We start from the raw sequence: 19,696 nt of genomic DNA, 5'->3' as shown, positions 1-19,696 counted from the left end.
TGGGGAATCGGTGTGTGGTGCTGTAGGGGTGAGACCGCAACGCAGCACTCTGGGAGGATTAACACATCTCCATCTATTCTTCATTGCTCTCCTCCTCAACCTTCCCAGAGTGCCGCGTCGCGGTCGTGCGTTGCGGTCTCACCTCTACCGCACCACACACATTCCCCATTCATTGATTCCTCCTCAATTGTATTTCGACTCCTTCGACCGAGATGACGATTGCATTTCCACTTCTTCGTCTACCGTACCTCGTGCTTATGCCTATCTTGGAACAAATGGAATTTATGGAAAGGTGAGTAGAAAACTGACATAGTTTCTGTTTCCAAAACGCTTTCTTTTTCAGAATTGCACTCTCCATTCTCTCTAAACGAGCCAGAATGTTCTTGAAACTTCTCAAAATGAAGTGTAAGTATATCACTTTGAAACTTAATGGTGACAAAATCCAGATGATAGTGTTTTTTGAAAATAGTGAAGAACTGAAAGTGGATATTTTAATCTTCGGATATCAAGCAGTAAATTTAAAGCATGGACATGATTACATCTCACGATGGCCCTGTACACTATCTCCAATGGACTACGTCCTTCCGATTATGGACGTCACTCACTGCAAGTCGATTAAGCAGTTTATAGTCGTTGAAGCACCGCAACGCGATATTTTCCTTGCGAAACTCCCAAGAATCTTTGCGAAGCTTCCAGAAGTTGATGAAGTTGTTGCTGAAAATGGTTACCACAGCTGTTCTGTGGACTCAGAAAAACTTCTAAAAGTTCTGAGAATTGTTTTGCCACTATCTTCTGCAGTTACCATTTTTTATCACGTTCTGAAACCCGAAGACTTCCAAGAAATTTTCAAAGGAAATTTTGACGCCGTGACTTTAACAAAATATTGGGACATTTCATACTTCGACATGCCAAATGACGATATGAAGTTTTCTCTTAATGATTTGATGATGACGAACGTCAGGTCACTCGAGGTTCCTGGTCCAGCCTTCACATTAGAAAACCTAAACCGCTATTTCAAGTTGTGGATGAAGAAAAAATGTAATGATCGACTGGAATACTTGGAAGTGAAGATAAGGAGATGGGTAAAGAGTGAAGTAATAAATCTCCTTCTGAAAGGACTCAAGGCTGTTCGAATTCCCATTGAAACAAAGAGAGAATTCCGGGTATTGGGGAATATAAAACAGTTCATTTCGGAGGTTGCGAATGAGATGCTCAATTGGGAATTCGACATAACAAGAGCCGACGGGAGAGAAGCAACAATCAGAATTTCAAATTTCGGAACTGTTTGTTTCTACGTTTGGCCGGAATCTACTAATGATACAACAAACATTGTGCCGAATCAGTCTTCATTTATGCGTAAATGTTCTCGGCTTTCTTCTTTTTACAATTCATGTATCAAACACTTTAATTAACTGTTCTTTTAATTCTTTTTCTTCTGTTAATTTTTTTTCGATTTATGGTTTTTGCTGTCTATTCATAACTGCTGACTACCTACTGTATCTCTTGTCCATTTTCTGAGTTTTTGGCATCTTTTTTTAGTTCGATTAATTCGTTGGGTTGCGTTTCGATTCCTAAAATAAAGATTTGTCTGATATCTTGTCTCTAAACTCACATGCTCACATGCCGGTGGCAAGCTCACATGCCGGTGGTAAGGTACCCTCATAACCCTGTAGTTCTCCGAGTCCTCACAATAAATACGCAACGACACTCCGCCAAAGCCTCACGCGCCTACCGTAACCTCAGCGCGTCAGTTCACGTGGACACGTGTACTCCACGTGGCAACAAGTAGTTTCTGGAGTCGGTTGGCTTTCAGAGTTAGTTCTAGTTTTAGCGTTGGTTGTTTAACCTTTGTGTTGTAAGTTACGCTCTCTTATTTTATTTTCTTGCAATAAACCTTATTTATTGTAAGAAACTGTGTATTTGTCGTCTTATTTTATCAGGACCCTATCACCCCGTATTCGTACGCGGGCAACTATCTGATATCTTGTCTCTAAACTCACATGCTGGTTTTGATGGCATCAGTCTCTAAGCAAAAGAACATGTTCAATTCAGAAATCCGGAAAAGTAATAATTAATTGAAAACGCTTGGGTCTAACACATTTCAAGATGAAACCGGTATTAGTCGAGATTGACGACAGCAGCAAAGGATAAAAGCACGTCGGTTCTTGATGAAGAAGTGAACTTGAGATTGAGAAACCGCCCCGCGCGACCGCAACGCGGGACCTGTATGACCAAACACTATGATTAGACCACTGCCGATATCTGTTCAACAAAGATTACACGTCTCGCAAGTACCCTTGAAACTTTATTTCAGAAATTAGTTAAAGAATTAAATTAAGAAATCAACAGGCTGACAAAACAGTTAGCAAATAAATAGTTTTTAATTGAATTCTAAATTATAAACAAAAATTTGACCTTTCAGAAAAAAAATCGTAAAACATTTCAATGTTCGAACTCCGGACCGTGGCAAGTTTGATACAAGCAAGGGTTTCAATTTTTTCGGGAAAAGCTGTCATCTTTCAAGGCTTATTTAGAAGGTGTGCATCAGAATTGCATGGAAGTAAAAATTTCCTATCCGGAAGTCGGAAATCAGAAATTTTTGCAGCTCTGGTGTGCATCACGAGCAAAAACTGAAATTATGTAAGAGGTTTTTTTCATAATTCATTATTTTTTGAAAAACAATCCAAGCGCTGATCTCAAATGCCTGTCATGGTGATCTGTGTAAATACTATTTACATAATATTTACATGGAGTGCTAGACAGAAAACGTAGTTTGTAGTCTCCGACTTCTGGGTCTGAAATAAGTCGAAAAACTTACATCCTCTTGACTCGGAAAAGATTGCGCTGATAAGAAATTTGAGAATGTACAGAACAGAAAAAGTGAACCGAGCCGCATACAACTATGTTCAATTGATTATAATTGTAGACCACAAAGTTTCAGTTTTTATTCAAGACAAAACATTGTATTTTTGATTTCATAAGTTGCAAACTGTCAATGTTCTCTCCAGAATCTTGTCATCCTTCTTTTTCTTAAAAAAATAATTTAATTAATACCAGATCTCTTTACAAAACCAACTTCCAATACATAACCACATCGAATAACTGAATAAGCAACTTCTCGATACTGAGAAGACATAAGAACACAAATAATCATATGAGTTGCAGTCGAAGCAGTTAGAATGAATGAAAATTATTTTTCGAATGCTTGTCGGAGAAAGCTGGAATAAAATCAATTTTTTAATTCTACAATTTTCTTTAGATCAACTCACATAAAACCAGTTACACCAGCTACACCATGAAAAATATTGAACGGACTGCTAGCGAAAGCGATACCAAGAGGGAGTTCTGCAATGAAGAATGGCAGTGTTAGGAACAACACTAGTTTCGATGTGTTCTTGGAGTTATTCGGAGTAGATGACTTCATTTTTAGTCGTTTCGTATTAGCTTTTCGTATTTCTCTAACCAACAAGGCAGTGACAATAGGGAATAAAATACAAGGGATTATCTGGAATTGAAAAGATTTTTAGGGCAAACTAAAAGAGGATTGAAGTTATATTTTTTAAAAGTTCGGATTCCGATACTTCAGAATATTCTAAGAAACTTTTATCATTGACGCATATGCTCAAAATTGTTCGGCGTAGTCCTATCGGACAAGATTTCTGTCCAATTGCTCGATTTTTCACCTTTTCCAGCAAACTTTCGCGTTTTTTTATTTATAGAAAAAAGAAAAAAATACGGAAATATGTTGGAAAAGCGAGGAAATGAGAAATTGAGAAATAAATTTGTCCAAAAGAATTACACGACTGCGTGAAAAACTCTTCCGCTGATGAAAGTTTGTTAGAATTACCTGAAGAATCGGAATCTCAAATTTAAAAAAAAAACATGACTTCAGTCCTCCTTAAAAAATTTTCTAACCTTTGAAATAGTTGCATCAACAGCCTGATAAATTCTTTGAATTTTTCGATTATTTTTTTGTAATAAATAAGAAATCCCACTTCCATACCACAATACGTTGAAAACCGGGTGCTGAGTACACTTGTACCCTTCTGTGTACCCTATGTCATGTTTGTATACATCCAGCACATTAATTGGAGCACATAAGATCAAGGTGGCTAGAATTACGTAAAATGCGGCACGTGGTTTTGAAAGAATCTCAAATCTGGGATCCATTGGATACTTGATGACTAGAGTTCGGATGAGAGCAATACTGAAGCTAAGCCACGTGGAACATCTTCTGGTATAGTTACGAATGGATTCCATAATCACATTGATCAGTATAATATAATAATCACTTTTCTTCGAATAGCAAACATTGATAACCTTGTAAAACTGCACAATTCCTGTATGGATATCATACAATGAAGAAATAATATCCACTATTGCAATTGCCATTAGAATTATATAAATTGGAGATGTTCTCAGTGATTTACTAGATAACACTGTAACATGAAACAAGTTTACGATAATACAGAACACCGAAATATGTATACAACTATTATGTAGACGAAGAACTAGATCGTCAAAATTGTCAGCTAGGAAACAGACAAATTTGAGGAGAGATTTATTCTTGATTTTGAACCAGGCATTATCCTCACAATAGTACATTGGAATGAAGTTATAGAGTGTTTGCGAAGAAATAACATTTAAGAGAAAAGATGTGATATCACTTTATTCTTTTCTCAAAATTGTTTTTGATATTTCAAAGACTACATAATTATATGTTGTGGGCAACTAGAAAAAAGTTGTTATCATTTTATTATAAGACATGAGTATATAATTATAGGATTTTGAAAATTGTTTTTGATTAAACTTTCATCTACCTTTCAAGACATAATCAAAAACAATTCAAATTTCATAAAATTAAAATTTTCAAATATTTGTACTGACTAGTGAGACCCGGGCCGGTGAAATACTCAAATATCAAATCGACTCGGCCCGACCCGTTGCAAGTCTGCTAATTATTAATTTTCTCAGCGCCGTAACCAATTTTATGAGTGGGCCTGGTCTATTAGCACAGCTCGTTTCTTACAACCGCGTTCTCCCGAAACCAAAGGCAATTGTGTGCGAAAATGAGAGACCCAGAGAAAAAGAGGCATTTTTCAAGGGGGATTTCGATGGAGCGCAGTTGTAGGAAATGTGCTGAACTGATATTCGGTTCTCTAACTAAATTTTTTTATCAGAATATTTCTTTCAAGTAGCCCAACATATAATTATGCATCGCTTAACCAGTCTTTGAAACTTCAAAAAAAATTTCAAACGCCTATAATTATATACTCATGTCTTATAATAAAATAATAACAACTTTTTTTCTAGTTGCCCACAACATATAATTATGTAGTCTTTGAAATATCTAAAAACAATTTTGAGAAAAAAATAAAATGATATCACATCTTTTCTCTTAAATTTTATTTTTTCGCAAACACTCCATAACTTCATTCCAATGACCTACTGTGAGGAGTATGCCTGGTTTAAAATCAAGAATAAATCTCTTCTCAAATTTGTCTGTTTCCTAGCTGACAATTTTGACGATCTAGTTCTTCGTCTACATAATAGTTGTATACATATTTCGGTGTTCTGTATTATCGTAAACTTGTTTCATGTTACAGTGTTATCTAGTAAATCACTGAGAACATCTCCAATTTATATAATTCTAATGGCAATTGCAATAATGGATATTATTTCTTCATTGTATGATATTCATACAGGAATTGTGCAGTTTTACAAGGTTATCAATGTTTGCTACTCGAAGAAAAGTGATTATTATATTATACTGATCAATGTGATAATGGAATCCATTCGTAACTATACCAGAAGATGTTCCACATGGCTAAGTTTCAGTATTGCTCTCATCCGAACCCTAGTTATCAAGTATCCAATGGATCCCAGATTTGAGATACTTTCAAAACCCCGTGCTGCTTTTTACGTGATTTTAGCCACCTTGATCTTATGTGCTCCGATTAATATGCTGGATGTATACAAACATGACATAGACGTGTACAAAGAAGAGTACAAGTGTACTCAGTACCCGAGTAGTAACATATTGTGGTATGGAAGTGGGATTTCGTTATTATTCCAAGAAAATAATCGAAAAATTCAAAGAATTTATCAGGCTGTTGATGCAACTATATCAAAGGTTAGAAAATGCTTTTAGGAGAACTGTAGTCATGGTTTTTTTTAATTTCAGATTCCGATTCTTCAGATACTTTTAACAAACTTTCATCAGCGGAAGAGTTTTTCACGCAGTCGTGTAGTTCTCTCGGACAAAACTATTTCTCAATTCCTCATTTCCTCGCTTTTCCAACATGTTTCCGTATTTTTTCTTTTTTCTTGCGATATAAATTAAAAAACACGAAAGTTTGCTGGAAAAAGTGAAAAACCGAGCAATTGAACTGAACTCTTGTCCGAGAGGACTACACGACTGCGCGGAAAAACTCTTCCACGAAGACTCCTTCTGTCTCAGAAGAACGATATAGGACGATTTATACCATATCTTCAAAGATGAAAGTTACTTATAATTTTCTGAAGTATCGGAATCCGAACTTATATAACTTCAATCCTCTTTTAGTTTGCCCTAAAAATCTTTTCAATTCCAGATAATCCCCTGTATTTTATTCCCTATTGTCACTGCCGTGTTGGTTAGAGAAATACGAAAAGCTAATACAAAACGACTAAACATGAAGTCCTCTACTTCGAATAACTCCAAGAACACATCGAAACTAGTGTTGTTCCTAACACTGCCATTCTTCATTGCAGAACTCCCTCTTGGTGTCGCTTTCGCTATCAGTCCATTTAGCATTTTTCATGATGTACGTGGTGTAGCTGGTTTTATGTGAGTTGGTCTAAGGAAAATTGTAGAAATATAGAAAACATTGTCATTCCAGCTTTCTCCGAGAAGACTCTGAAAATTTCTTTTCATTCATTCTAACTGCTACTACTGCGACTCATATGATTATTTGTGTTCTTATGTCTTCTCAGTATCGAGAAGTTGCTTATTCAGTTATTCGATGTGGTTATGTATTGGAAGTTGGTCCTGTAAAGAGATCTGGTATTAATTAAATTATTTTTTTTAAGAAAAAGAAAAATAACAAGATTCTGGAGAGGACATTGACAGTTTGCAACTTATGAAATCAAGAATACAATGTTTGTCTTGAATGAAAACTGAAACTTTGTGGTCTACAATTATAATCAATTGAACATAGTTGTGTGCGTTACGGTTTAACTAAGCTCCGGTCATGTTTTCGCCGCTAGTGGATACTCTGTTAGCTCTTTTTCTGTTCTGTTCCATCACATTTTTCTTATCAGCACAATCCCTTCCGAGTCAAGAGCATTGTCAGTTTTATTTCACACCAAGAAGTCGGAGACTACAAACTATTTTTTCTGTTCAGGACGGTAAAAAATTGAATTAATATAATTTTTGGCAGCAAAATATCTTAATTTCAGAACAAAGGATTCCTGTTTAGCTTGACATCAGCACAAATGGCAATATAAAATGTTTCCAGAAGAAACGGCAAAAAAACAAATCAAAATTGTGGGAACTTATTGTCGAAATAAAAAAAGTGATACCCGGTGTTTGCGGACTTAATGCTAATTTTAATAATTTTCCGCAAACACCGGGTATCACTTTTCTATTTCTTTTGGTATCACTTTTCTATGTCCGCAAACACCGGGTATCACTTTTCTATTTCGACAATGGGTAAGGCGGAGTCTTGTTAAAATGAGATAACACTGTTTTACATATATTGTGAAAAAATTGGGATTCGTCGAAAAGCGTGAACTGTTGGAGTGAGAGTTTTCCAGCGAATCACAAATTTTTCTTATAATTTATTACCTTAAATAACCGCAAGTTACTCATTTCTTTTTGTTTTTCCTCTTGACACTCCCTTTTCTATTTTGTAACACTTTGTTAAAGACTGTAGAAATATTTTAAGGATAACATCACCTCAGGAACTACATCTCAAAATGACATATTTTACCGTATACCTCGCTATTGCTTTTTATCAACATAAGCTATGATTTCCTCTCCAGATAAGCACAAGAATGTCTGATTGTTCTGGGTCTGGATCCTCCTCCTCCTCGTCTTATTCCTCTCCTTTCGGAGATTATCCATCTGGTGAACCTAAATATAAAAAATGAAACCAACGACTGTGTTATTATCACGATCTTTCGATTTTTCACCACTAAACATAGCAGTTCCTAGATCTGCTGGTAGTTTAGAATCTGAAGAATCTTCTTCAAACGATGAACGAGTGGAGAGGTACAAGGGGAAATAAATACTAGAATTAAATTTTCACTCCTATACAACTGAAGCACACCTTCTAAAGAAGATGACACCCCTTCCCAAAAAAATTGAAAGCCTTGCTATTATCAAACTTGCCCCGGTTCGGCTATTATGCATCAAGAATTTAGATTTTTTAAATGAAAATTCAAACAAAAAATCAGAACACTTGGTCCAAAAATAGGTACCTTTTTAAAAGCTTTAAAATCCGGGTAGGGCCGGAATTTGACAAGTTTTGCACCAACAAGATAGGCGATGTTTACACAAAATTTTGGTTGTTCTGAATAACAAAACCTGAAGAGCAACAAACTGGTGCATGATAGGAAAAAGGTTTCTATAACCTCTCTTCCAGAATGGGTTGTTTCTTATCAGAGCATGGGTTTTACCTTCATTATATTTTCTGAGACTCTATCACACTATCCCAGGAGGGTATATAATAAAAGCTGATAAGCAGCAGTATTGCCTATTTGTCGTTGGCTGACCTATCGCTCTACGTTTGGCTTGTGGACTCGTTACTACCGTACTTTGAAAACTAAAAAACAAAAAGGTAAAGTACGGTAGAAAGTTGCTTTAAATCAAAATTCCGCAACAAGACACCTCGTCACCATGCCGAACTTTAAGCAACTTCTGAATAGTAAGTTCCCACAATTTTGGATTGTGTTTTTGCCGTTGCTTCTGGAAACATTTTATATTGTCATTTGTGCTGATGTCAAGCTAAACAGGAGCCATTGTTGTGAAATTAAGATATTTTCCTGCCGAAAATTATAGCAATTTAATTTTTGCGGCATTTATGATGTTGACCCAGCGTGATAGTACTTCTCAACGCTCAGAACAAACACAAACCAAGGTTTTCCTCTTTAAAGTTTAGTCACTTTTTTTAACAAATGTCTTTGTCTCGTAATCAATCTCAACTTATGTTTTAGTTTAGTGATTTATTTGATAAGGGCGTGAAACAATAGGTGGTCACCAACTACCGCCCAATTTCTTCAACTACCGCCCAATTTCACAACTACCGCCCAATTTCCCAACTACCGCCCAATTTCCCAACTACCGCCCAATTTCCCAACTACCGCCCAATTTCCCAACTACCGCCCAATTTCCCAACTACCGCCCAATTTCCCAACTACCGCCCAATTTCCCAACTACCGCCCAATTTCCCAACTACCGCCCAATTTCCCAACTACCGCCCAATTTCCCAAATACCGCCCAATTTCCCAACTACCGCCCAATTTCTCTCACTGATCCATTTTCTAGAATTTTCGAGCGCATCATCTGTAACCGCATCAAGCTTGATTTTGCCCATAAACTTTCTGTCCATCAACATGGTTTCCTAGCTAAAAGGTCTTGTGCCTCCTCCTTAGTTCAGGTCATAACCAATTACAAAATCATCTTAAAAACTCATAAATCTCTAGATGTAGTCTTCTTTGATTTCCAGAAAGCTTTTGATCAAGTTCCCCATAGTCTTCTTCTCAAAAAGCTTTCTTCTTTTGGCTTGTCCTCTACCATTGTAGCCTGGTTCTCGGACTTTCTATCCTCTAGATCTTTTTCCGTTAAGGTTAACAGTTTCGTTGATTCCTCTTCCTCTTTTATCTCCTCTGGAGTTCCTCAAGGTTCCGTGTCGGGTCCTTTACTCTTTATCTTGTTCATCAATGATTTGTTACTCAGTCTGAATGATATTCCTTACCTTTTTGTTGCTGCCTATGCTGATGATATTAAAATTTACTCTCATCTTCCTTCCAGTCTTCAAGCCGGCATTGATTTAGTCTCCAACTGGGCCGAATCCAATTTCCTTCCTCTTGCCCATTCCAAAACAGGTTTGCTTCGCTTCGGCTTACTCAACCCTCATCATCAGTTTTTTATTGCTGGTTCTCCCATTCCTGACTCCAACTCCGTTCGTGATCTTGGCCTGCTTGTTGAACCTGATCTCAAGTTCCAGGCTCATATTAATCGTACAGTGGCTCTAGCCCGACTGCGTTCCTCTCAGATCTTAAAATCTTTCAAGTCAAATAATCCAGCTTTCTACTCATTCCTTTTTAAAACTTACGTTCTTCCTATCCTTGAGTATTGTTCTGTTATTTTCTGTTTGTCCCCCACATCTCATCTCTCTAGACTTCTTGAATCCACCCTTAGAGTATACTCTAGAATAACGCTCCAGCGCTGTAACATCTCTTTCTCTTCTTACTCTCAACGCTTGGAACTCCTCTCAATGCACTCCATTAGACACCGCAGACTCAAATCCCAATTACTCCTACTTTACAAATTCATTGCTGGCGCATCTCACTTCCCCTTCCTTAATACCATTGTCAGACTGTCTGATTCTCCCAGAAGGCCCATGGCTCTTATCTATCTCTCCCCCCTATCTGATAACTTTTTCTCTTTCACCATTCCGTATTGGAATGCCATAACCTACAATGTAAATACTTTTCTTTCCCCCTCTCAATTTGCTATTCTACTTGATTCCTCTATAACCCGGTTCTAATATTTCTTCCTCCTTTCCTGTTGTTTAAACGAACAGTTTCTTAATTTATTCTCTGTCCCTGCCTCCAATTGCCTACTTCCTTTATTTCCCATTGATCTCATCTCCATAACATTGCTCGCCCCCGTTTTAGTCATTCAAATTGTCTTTCCCCATGTCATCATTATTTATTTGTTGATTACATAGATTTTTCCTCTTTTTTACTTGAAACTGTCTCGTGAGGGACATGTTCAAGTCTTCTGTGAATTTTTATAGCCATTTTGTCGTGAAAAGAAAAAATAAATAAATAAATACCGCAAGCGATAGTAAGGGCTTGAACGTGTGACTCGGGCGGTTCGGCGATAAGAAATAGGAGTGAGCAACAAGAAATCAATGGGTTTTTGACACATTTTTCAGAGTTTGCTCTATGCTTCAAAGTTTATAACAATTTTAATGGTAAAGCTACAGTAGCCTCCATAAGTTTTGTAAACATTACCTACAGTATTCTAAACCTTTTGGAAGTTTCTCAAAAATGTTGCCGTTTTCAAAATATTGGTGCCAAAGGTAGTCGGCAAGTGCGCTCTAATGATAACCTCCCTTTGAAAATATCGGTGACTGTGACACGCCTACTGAATAGACCCCCTTATCATTTACAAATCTTATCGGATAATTTATTGTTGTTTTCTTAAAAGTAGGTTAAAATGTCCTTGCAACCTGTCTAACAAGGGAATAATCCGGATGTATTTCAGGCTTTTGAATCATGTTGGTTCATTTCAATATCGCTTAACCTACTTTTTGTGTAATATCTCTATATTTAGTAACGAAATGTCACAAAAACCTGAATAACTTCTTTCACGAAATTGCTCGGCAAAATTTGAATACATATTCGAAAAGAGCACGTTCTCATCTTTTCATTCATATATAATTCAAGCCACATCTCCAAAACACATCTGGATAGTAAGGTGACATCACTTAATAAAAGCTTGTAGACTATTCTAGGTTTGTACAATTACCTTATGTTTTTTTTCTCCGAACTTTCTCTATTTTTCAAAAAAAAAAAAAATTTTGCATTACCATCGACCAGTGACGTATTCAATCAACTACGTTCTCGTTTGTGAATCACCGCTTATCAACAAACTTATTCCAAATCAATAATGCTGCGTAGAAGTCAGATAACATTACAGTACCACATCCGTTTTATCATCTAGCAATCTTTTCTAATGTTTGATTTATTGCTTTAAAGATTTAAAAAACTTCAACACTTAGGTGTTCACTTTCTATCTGAACCTGTCCAAAAGTATAGTTTTTTAACGAACAACATTGAATTTCAACTGATTACACATAAAACATATACAAATTCAGAAAAAACATTTCTTGAGTTGTCATTTATGATAAAACTCGATGTTGCTCGTACATATTAGGTTGATGCATAAGTTTCTTTCTTTTTTGAAGGTGTGACTTTGGCCAACGGTCTCTAAGCGATGAGGTTGTTTTTCAACCCAAACTTTTTTGCATTTTTATGACCTCTTTAGTGGCTAACATATAATGTTTCAAGTTGGTGCCTAGACAGCCCGCTCGTGAAAACGATGGCTTTTTTGATCGCCAACCAAATGCCTGTTTTGGAAAGTTTTTTGATTTTTGTCGCATTGGTATCGAAATGATAAAATCTTCATAAGAAATTGAGCGCAATTTATAGAACAAGATTTGATCTTGTTATCTCATTTTAGTTTTCAGTCGGAATGTTGAAAACAAAAAAGTTGTGATAAGACGATCGACAGCAACGAAAAACCATGGTTCAGCTGGGTTCAAACAGATTACAGAAATATTTGAGAGAACATTTGTACCAAACTATTTTTAAAAGTTAGAGGATAACATGAGTAAATTATGTCTTTAAAAAGTTTATGACAAGGCCATCAAATTAAGTGATAAAACTTGGCTGATAAATTTCTTATGATTTTTGCGCTTTCGAGAAATTTTGTGTACTAGACCTGAGTGGAGTCTAGGTCTCTTCTGAACGCTCACAAATAAGTCTGAATTATTTTATTGTAAGTAATCAATAGTACACACATTGATCTAAAAATGTGCAAAATATCTAGTGGATTGCTTTAAAGGTAGGAGCGGTAGGCCTCATCAAACTCAAAAATTAAGTGATTTTGATGATGTTGACTTCGGGCTTCTTGCGAAAAAGGACAAATGATGTGAATATTGGAAACCAAGTAAATTTAGAAACATCAATGTCTACTTTACCCAATAACTAACATTTCCGCCAATTTCGCTATCTACAGTTAAAGAAATATCGAAAATACGCGCACATCCCTAAATTGCTGATCTTCACCTTTCTTCAGAGGCGGGCACTGAACTAGCGTTGCTCAGTTGGAATGTCTTTATTTGCTTTTTATAAATAACTTTTCTTGCTTGTTTTAATTCTGAATAGCTCACCTATTCTTGTCAACATTTTCTAGGAAAAAAATGGAGACGAAAAATGGTACCAAAAAAGGGTTCCTCAAGTGTTTTGACGTGCCTCCGGCTGAGATTAGGCGGATGGTAGACGTCAAGTCACAGGTATAATCACAATCAGTTATAGGTACTAACCAGCAATGTTCCTTATTATGTGAGCTATTAGTCTTCAGGAAATTTCATACCAAAAATTACCCAAAAAAAGAAAGAAACTTATGCATCAACCTAATAAATCAGGTATAGAACTTTCATGTTACTCTTGTTTTTCCCTTTCTGCTTATATCTTCTGAATTACTGTTTCTATTCACGTCACTCATTCTCTTTAGGCATAATATTACCGTAACATTTTGTTATCATTTATTTTCTTACTTTCTTCCTCGCCTTATCAATAGTATTCGGAGGAGGAGACCATTCCTTTGCCGTCCACATCCACTTTCAACTTTTTTTGCTTTTCACAATATTCCTTTACACAACCTATTCTTTTTTCCAGATACATTAGTGACAATCTTACTAATTATACCGCTTGTGAATTATTGTAAGTTTCGAACTCCCCTTTTCTTCGAAATTTTCTTTCAATTTCTATGCTCCGCCTCCAAAAAAGAAATAGAAATGACCAATACACACTTTTGGAGGTCAGATGTTGTATTGGTGGGCGGAGTCTAAAATTTGAATGAAAATTTCAAATAAATTTTTCTCAAAAAACTGTAGTTTTTAGTTAAATCTAATTCCAGAATCATGCCATTCTTCCCTCAACCTCTGTCTTCTCACCAAAAAGCTTCCATCAAAGAAATATCAGTAACCCTTCACGCCGACATCATTTGCCTCTGGCTTAATTTCTTCTGCTTATCTTCGGGACCCATCAAAATTCAGTACCAGCAAGAGGAATCAAATACGACTGTTCTGTGCAAAAAGAAGAATTTTCAAGCATTCTTGGAGGACACCGACTTCGTGACAGTACTTCGGGAGGATTTGGCAGCTATCTTGGATGAAAGTGAGCCGGAACTCCAAGAGCTCCATATCGGATTCCAGGAGTCAGAGGAGCAGATTGACCGTGTTTATACCAGCATTCAAAATGTCATAAAAACCCGGAAAGACAAGTTAAAGGTCAAAAATATCAATCTTGAAATAAAGAATGTTGAGCAACTGACGTCAGTTCTACAGTATCTCGACTCTGAAACTTTGAAAACGGTGGATTTGTCTTTGAAGGGTATTGTGGATTTGAGAAATGTATTGGAGTTGGATGCATGGAAGGAGAAGAATGGATTGGAGATGAATGTTGCTCTGCATTCTTTTTCGGTGATGGATTTGGAGGCGTTGAAGGAGGTACAAAGCTTTGGAAATGTTTGGAGCAGGGTTGAGCGGGATTCCCACTTCTGTCTTCCATCATTTCAAAAACCGCATAGCGCTCAACTCCGATTGGGAGGAATTCCATTCTACAGGGAGCGGGAATCAATGAACAAACATGCATTCCACCGAACAAACATCAGATTTTCCAATCTGGACGCACAAAAACAGACAAATCAATAAAGTAAGGTAGAAGTTGTGTGGACAAACAGGAAATTTAGGGATATGGAAACAGATGCAGCCAACATTACGCTCAAACATGTATCGGGTCAAACACCTGGACATCCTGAAACAGACAGACATTTACATAAAAAGTTACCAGGCTAGCATTAACAGAAGAACAGATAAGATTAACAGAAGAACAGATAGAACAGACACTACTCTTGCCTTACCCACTACTCTTGCCTTACCCACTACTCTTGCCTTACTCACTACTCTTGCCTTACTCACTACTCTTGCCTTACCCACTACTCTTGCCTTACTCACTACTCTTGCCTAATCACTACTCTTGCCTTACCCACTACTCTTGCCTTATCACTACTCTTGCCTTAATCACTACTCTTGCCTTACCCCTCTCCATAATATTTTCTGAGTCATTTAAATCTTCAATTGTCCCCAAAGCCTGGTTGCACGCCACTATTATACCCGTCTTCAAGAAAGGTAATCCCTCCGCACCTCAAAATTACCGTCCCATAAGTCTAACAGATCCCTTTGCACGCCTTTTTGAAAGAATAATCTGCCGTCAAATCAGATTGGACGTAGGTCACCAGTTTAGCGTTCACCAGCACGGGTTCCTTCCTCGTCGTTCTTGCCCCAGTTCTCTGGTTTACTCTACGTCCAACTACAAAAGGATTCTTAAAGATCACCAGACTGTTGACGTAGTTTTTTTCGATTTTCGGAAAGCATTTGACAAGGTAAACCACACTCTCTTACTCAAGAAACTCTACAGTTTTGGTATCCCCACCCAATACGTTTCCTGGTTCAAATCCTTCCTGAAGGATCGTACTTTCTCCGTCATGGTTAATGGTTCTTTGAATAGTAAAGTTTCCCCCATACCCTCTGGAGTTCCACAAGGTACAGTAGCCGGCCCTCTCCTCTTTCTAATCTTTATAAACGATCTCCTGCTTTCTCTTCCTCCCAGCTTACACTTTGCAGCTTTTGCGGATGATATCAAGCTCTATTCTCACGACCCTATTCTTTTGCAAACTGGTATCGATACTGTATCCAAATGGGCCTCCTCCAACTCTCTTCCTCTTGCTCATACTAAAACTACCCTTCTACGGCTCGGTTCCAAAAACCCGGGTCATCTTTATAACATAGACTCCATCCCCATCACCGAATCTTCAGCAGTACGGGATTTAGGATTGTTAACAGATTCACACTTGAAATTTGATAGCCATATCGCCAAAACTTCTTCATTAGCTATCCTACGCTGCAGCCAACTACTCAAGTCATTCCGATCTCAATCTCTTCCTCTGTACAAGCACTTATTCAACACCTATGTCCTTCCAGTTCTTGAATATTGCTCTCCTGTTTACTCTCCGTCTCCCTCTAGCATCCTCTCTCATAAACTTGAAAAACCTCTTCGTTCGTTTACCAGAAAAGTTCTTCAGAGGTGTAACATACACTATACCTCCTATTTAAATCGTCTCGAGATTCTTGACTTATACTCCCTCCGTCACCGTCGGCTTAAATCACAATTAGTTCTACTTTATAAAATCATTTGCGGCGCTACTTTTTTCCCTGAAATCCAGGCATATGTCAGACTGTCCAACTCTAACAGACGCCCCATGACACTCATTTGTATTAGGCCCCAAGTTAATGACTTTTTCTCTTCCACAGTCCCCATCTGGAATTCCATCACATCTAATTGCCCCGAATTTCTCCCACCCAGTAAATTCATCTCCCTTCTTGAACAATCCATTAATCGGTTATAACTATGAGCTTTCTCTCCTCCAATGTGTTATATCGCCCCCCACTCGCCCCATTCCATTTTATCCACAATATTCGGTTTTAAATTTATCTTTCCCCAACCCCATCTTGCCATTATGATCCTCTATTTATACATTGTTCCCCCACCCCTACCTGGTCTTTCGCCTCGTGAGGGGCTTGATCAGGTCTCAAGTGTTAACTATTGATTTTTTTTTTCTTTGTGTCAAAAAATTAAATTAGATAAAACAAAAAAGAGTAGTATCCTCCAAGTGTCTTGAAAACACAGTATAGCCAGATTTTGTGAAAAAAAACCGGGCTGGGCTGGATCGACGGGCCGAGACAGGCTGAACTTTCTCTCGGTCCTGATTCAAAATAAGAACCTATTATTTGACAGCATTTTTTGAATTTTTTTTGAAATTTCAGAGTAAAAGTTCTTGAATTACAATAGATACTCAACTTTTGATTAAATTCTAAACGTTTAGTTAAAAACTAGACTTATTTCCAAAAAATGTCAAATTTTGGTTCGAATCATTTTTTTTCAAAACGAGCAGTCCCGACCGGTGATAAGTCTGATAGTGAGTATAACAGAATAAAAATTTTTGTGTGACATATTTTTGTGGTACCCTTCTTTGAGTGAAAACCTTCAGCGAGCAAAAGAAATTCAGCGGTTCTGAAAAGGTACCACGATTTCAGATCTTTCTTGTTTTTTGAATTTGGGTTACAGAATTTCAGAAACTTGGTATTTCGAAGTTTTTATAGTCAAAACCCAAAGTTTTTTTCCGAAAAATGTTTAGAACATCATCTCAAAACAAAAATGTTCCCTCAAATAACAAAAATATGCCTTTTCAGTTCTTTCTTCAACACTTTCATTCCAGATTCTCATCCAGCAACCAACCTTCGACACCGTCACCATTTACTACGACCATCTACAACAAGACGCCCTTGAGAGCCTCCACCATCAACCCCTCGGAGTCTCTCACTACCCGAACTCTCACAAAATCTCATTCTCCCGTGTTCATCTCATCTCACCACCAAATGTAGGGCACCTCAGTTATTTTCAGAAAATATTTTCAAAAAATATTATTTTCAGATTGTTCCCCAAATGCCATCAACAAGCGATTCCGTTTCCGGAGTGTTTGGAAACTACGTTATCATGAGAAACGTTTTGAAGTATGTTGGTGGTGTTGACATGTGAGTGGTGTTGATAAGAATGGGGCGGAGCTTAGGGCTACAGTAATATCTTTTAAAACATGGGCGGGGTTTATCTACAGTAATCTACCACCAACTATTTTTCAGCCAGTCACTCCGAAAAGTGTCCCGCACCATCCGCAATCGCGTAGACTTCATTCGTGAGGACCCAGAAATTCAAAAAATGAATATATCTCTCAAAGAACATGGGAAGATTCGGGTGGCTTACGATGACTCCAAGCAGATTATTTATGAAAAATATGGGTTCGGATGTTCGATTGGACAACAGTATATCCCACAGGATTATCGATTGGTGTTCATGAACGACTTTGAAATAATGCTCAGAAATCAACAGGATGTCATTAAAACCGCTCGTCTCAATTTTTCAAAAGATCCTAGTTTCATGGAGATGTTTAAAGACCATTTGAAATCTAGGGACCAATTATTAAAAGTTGAAGCCTTAGAACTAGAAGTTTCCAGTCAATATGAAGTCCTCTCTGTCCTCCAATTCATCAATCCACCAACTCTCAAAACTTTGAACATTCAAGCCTCCGTAAGCTCCGGACTACAAATCGGCATTGACGAAGTGATGAAATTGGAGCAATGGAACAATCTAGAGAACTTGGTCATCAATTCGCTAATAATTTCTACTCCGCTACCAGAAATTTCGTTTGGGAACTTGGTGAATGTGGAGATTCTGGTGGAATGCATTTCGATGGATGACTTGTTTTATTTAAAAGAGGTAGAACATAAAGCAGGGTTATGAAAAGGGAAAGTGTATTTGATAAGGAAACACACGTCACCCTTTTTCGAAGGGATACTGTATCGCGCAATCGTCGGGGACTCACAATTGAGGAATAGCTAACGACAGTGTTCAGAAGCTACTCCCGATTCAGAACCGACCGAATTAGAACTGGTACTAATCGGAACCGACTAAAAGATGCTTAATCATTATAATACAGCTATAAGACCTAGGTGTGGGTGGTTCTGATTTGACCTGTTTCTTTTCGGGCGGTTCTAGTTCGGATGCAGTTTTGAATAAAGGTTAAGATAGAAGTAATACTTTTCAAAATGAGGGTTTGCTCGCCTTACAGTTAGGACGCTTTTTAGCGGAGATACTGTATCATGAGGGGCTTACTATTAAGGAGGACCAAACGGCGCTATGGGTCTCAAATCGAAAAAGTATTACTGTAGGTATTCAAGAAATTTAGACAGAATTGCTCCCGATTCAGAACCGACCGAAATAAAACTGATACTAATCAGAACCTACTAAAAAATGTTATAATACAGCTATAAGACCTAGGTGTGGGTGGTTCTGATCTGACAAGTTTTATTTTGGGCGGTTTCAGACATGACGCAGTTTTGAATAGAGGTTAAGGGGTAGTACCTATCGTAATGAAGGATTGCTCCCGTTACAGTTAAGATGGCGCTGATACTACCAAAACTAAAAACTAATAAAAAACTTTACCATAACCCTCCCATCTTCTAGAATATTCTAAACTCAACCCGTTTGAACAAGTTCAAAATTCGCTTCAATTTCTTCTCCGACAGCAACAACCAAAATGAACAATGGCCGGATTTCGATCAAGATGAGACCGGCACATGGGCATTCCGCATTCCGAATATGAACCAATATCTTTCTGTTTTATACCTCCCATTTCAGTCCGTGACATTCTGCCGCACTGAAATGCCTCCTGAAATGGGAATCATGGAAATTGAGGGTTAGGGAATATAGTGGAATACTTTAGTAGTAGCAGAAACGAAAAGTGGGCGGAGCTTTGAGCAACTATCTACAGTACTTTTGCAAAATATAGTTATTACGATCATGAGGATTTCATTTCTAACATCTGAATCAACTAAACTATCATAGTAAACTCAAAATGACACTCTTCACCTATTTTTTATTTCAATTTGTATCAATTTTTAGCTAATCCTTATTCTAGAAACGGAATCCTGATAGTCTATTAATCTAGTATACTATTGAAGCAATCATTAGGGTTACGGTAGCAGTTGGCACCAAAAAAATCTAAATATTAAAGACTTTT

The 19,696-nt window shown here is 37.3% G+C and overlaps 3 protein-coding genes across 3 annotated transcripts; 2 read left to right on the top strand and 1 right to left on the bottom strand.

Moving 5' to 3' along the window:
- Positions 1-212: 212 nt before the first annotated feature.
- On the top strand, positions 213-7,056 carry GCK72_021225 (uncharacterized protein; the record flags this gene model as incomplete). Its single annotated transcript, XM_003096388.2, has 5 exons — positions 213-292; positions 344-1,356; positions 5,607-6,133; positions 6,594-6,829; positions 6,882-7,056. 5 exons carry the CDS (start codon positions 213-215, stop codon positions 7,054-7,056), a joined length of 2,031 nt encoding a protein of 676 aa, XP_003096436.2.
- Positions 3,191-4,392, bottom strand: GCK72_021226 (uncharacterized protein; the record flags this gene model as incomplete). Its single annotated transcript, XM_053734118.1, has 3 exons — positions 3,191-3,218; positions 3,270-3,505; positions 4,012-4,392. The coding sequence occupies 3 exons, from the start codon at positions 4,390-4,392 to the stop codon at positions 3,191-3,193; spliced, it is 645 nt and encodes a 214-aa protein (XP_053583031.1).
- A 6,866-nt stretch (positions 7,057-13,922) lies between the features above and the next one.
- GCK72_021224 (uncharacterized protein) lies at positions 13,923-19,377 on the top strand (the record flags this gene model as incomplete). Its single annotated transcript, XM_053734117.1, has 5 exons — positions 13,923-14,510; positions 17,339-17,500; positions 17,554-17,654; positions 17,760-18,393; positions 19,141-19,377. The coding sequence occupies 5 exons, from the start codon at positions 13,923-13,925 to the stop codon at positions 19,375-19,377; spliced, it is 1,722 nt and encodes a 573-aa protein (XP_053583030.1).
- Between the last annotated feature and the right edge of the window lie 319 nt (positions 19,378-19,696).

Source organism: Caenorhabditis remanei, chromosome V (assembly GCF_010183535.1).
Source record: "Caenorhabditis remanei strain PX506 chromosome V, whole genome shotgun sequence".
Taxonomy (NCBI): Eukaryota; Metazoa; Nematoda; class Chromadorea; order Rhabditida; family Rhabditidae; genus Caenorhabditis; species Caenorhabditis remanei.
The sequence above is the reverse complement of the archived record's forward strand: the minus strand, read 5'-3'. Positions and strand labels throughout refer to the sequence as shown.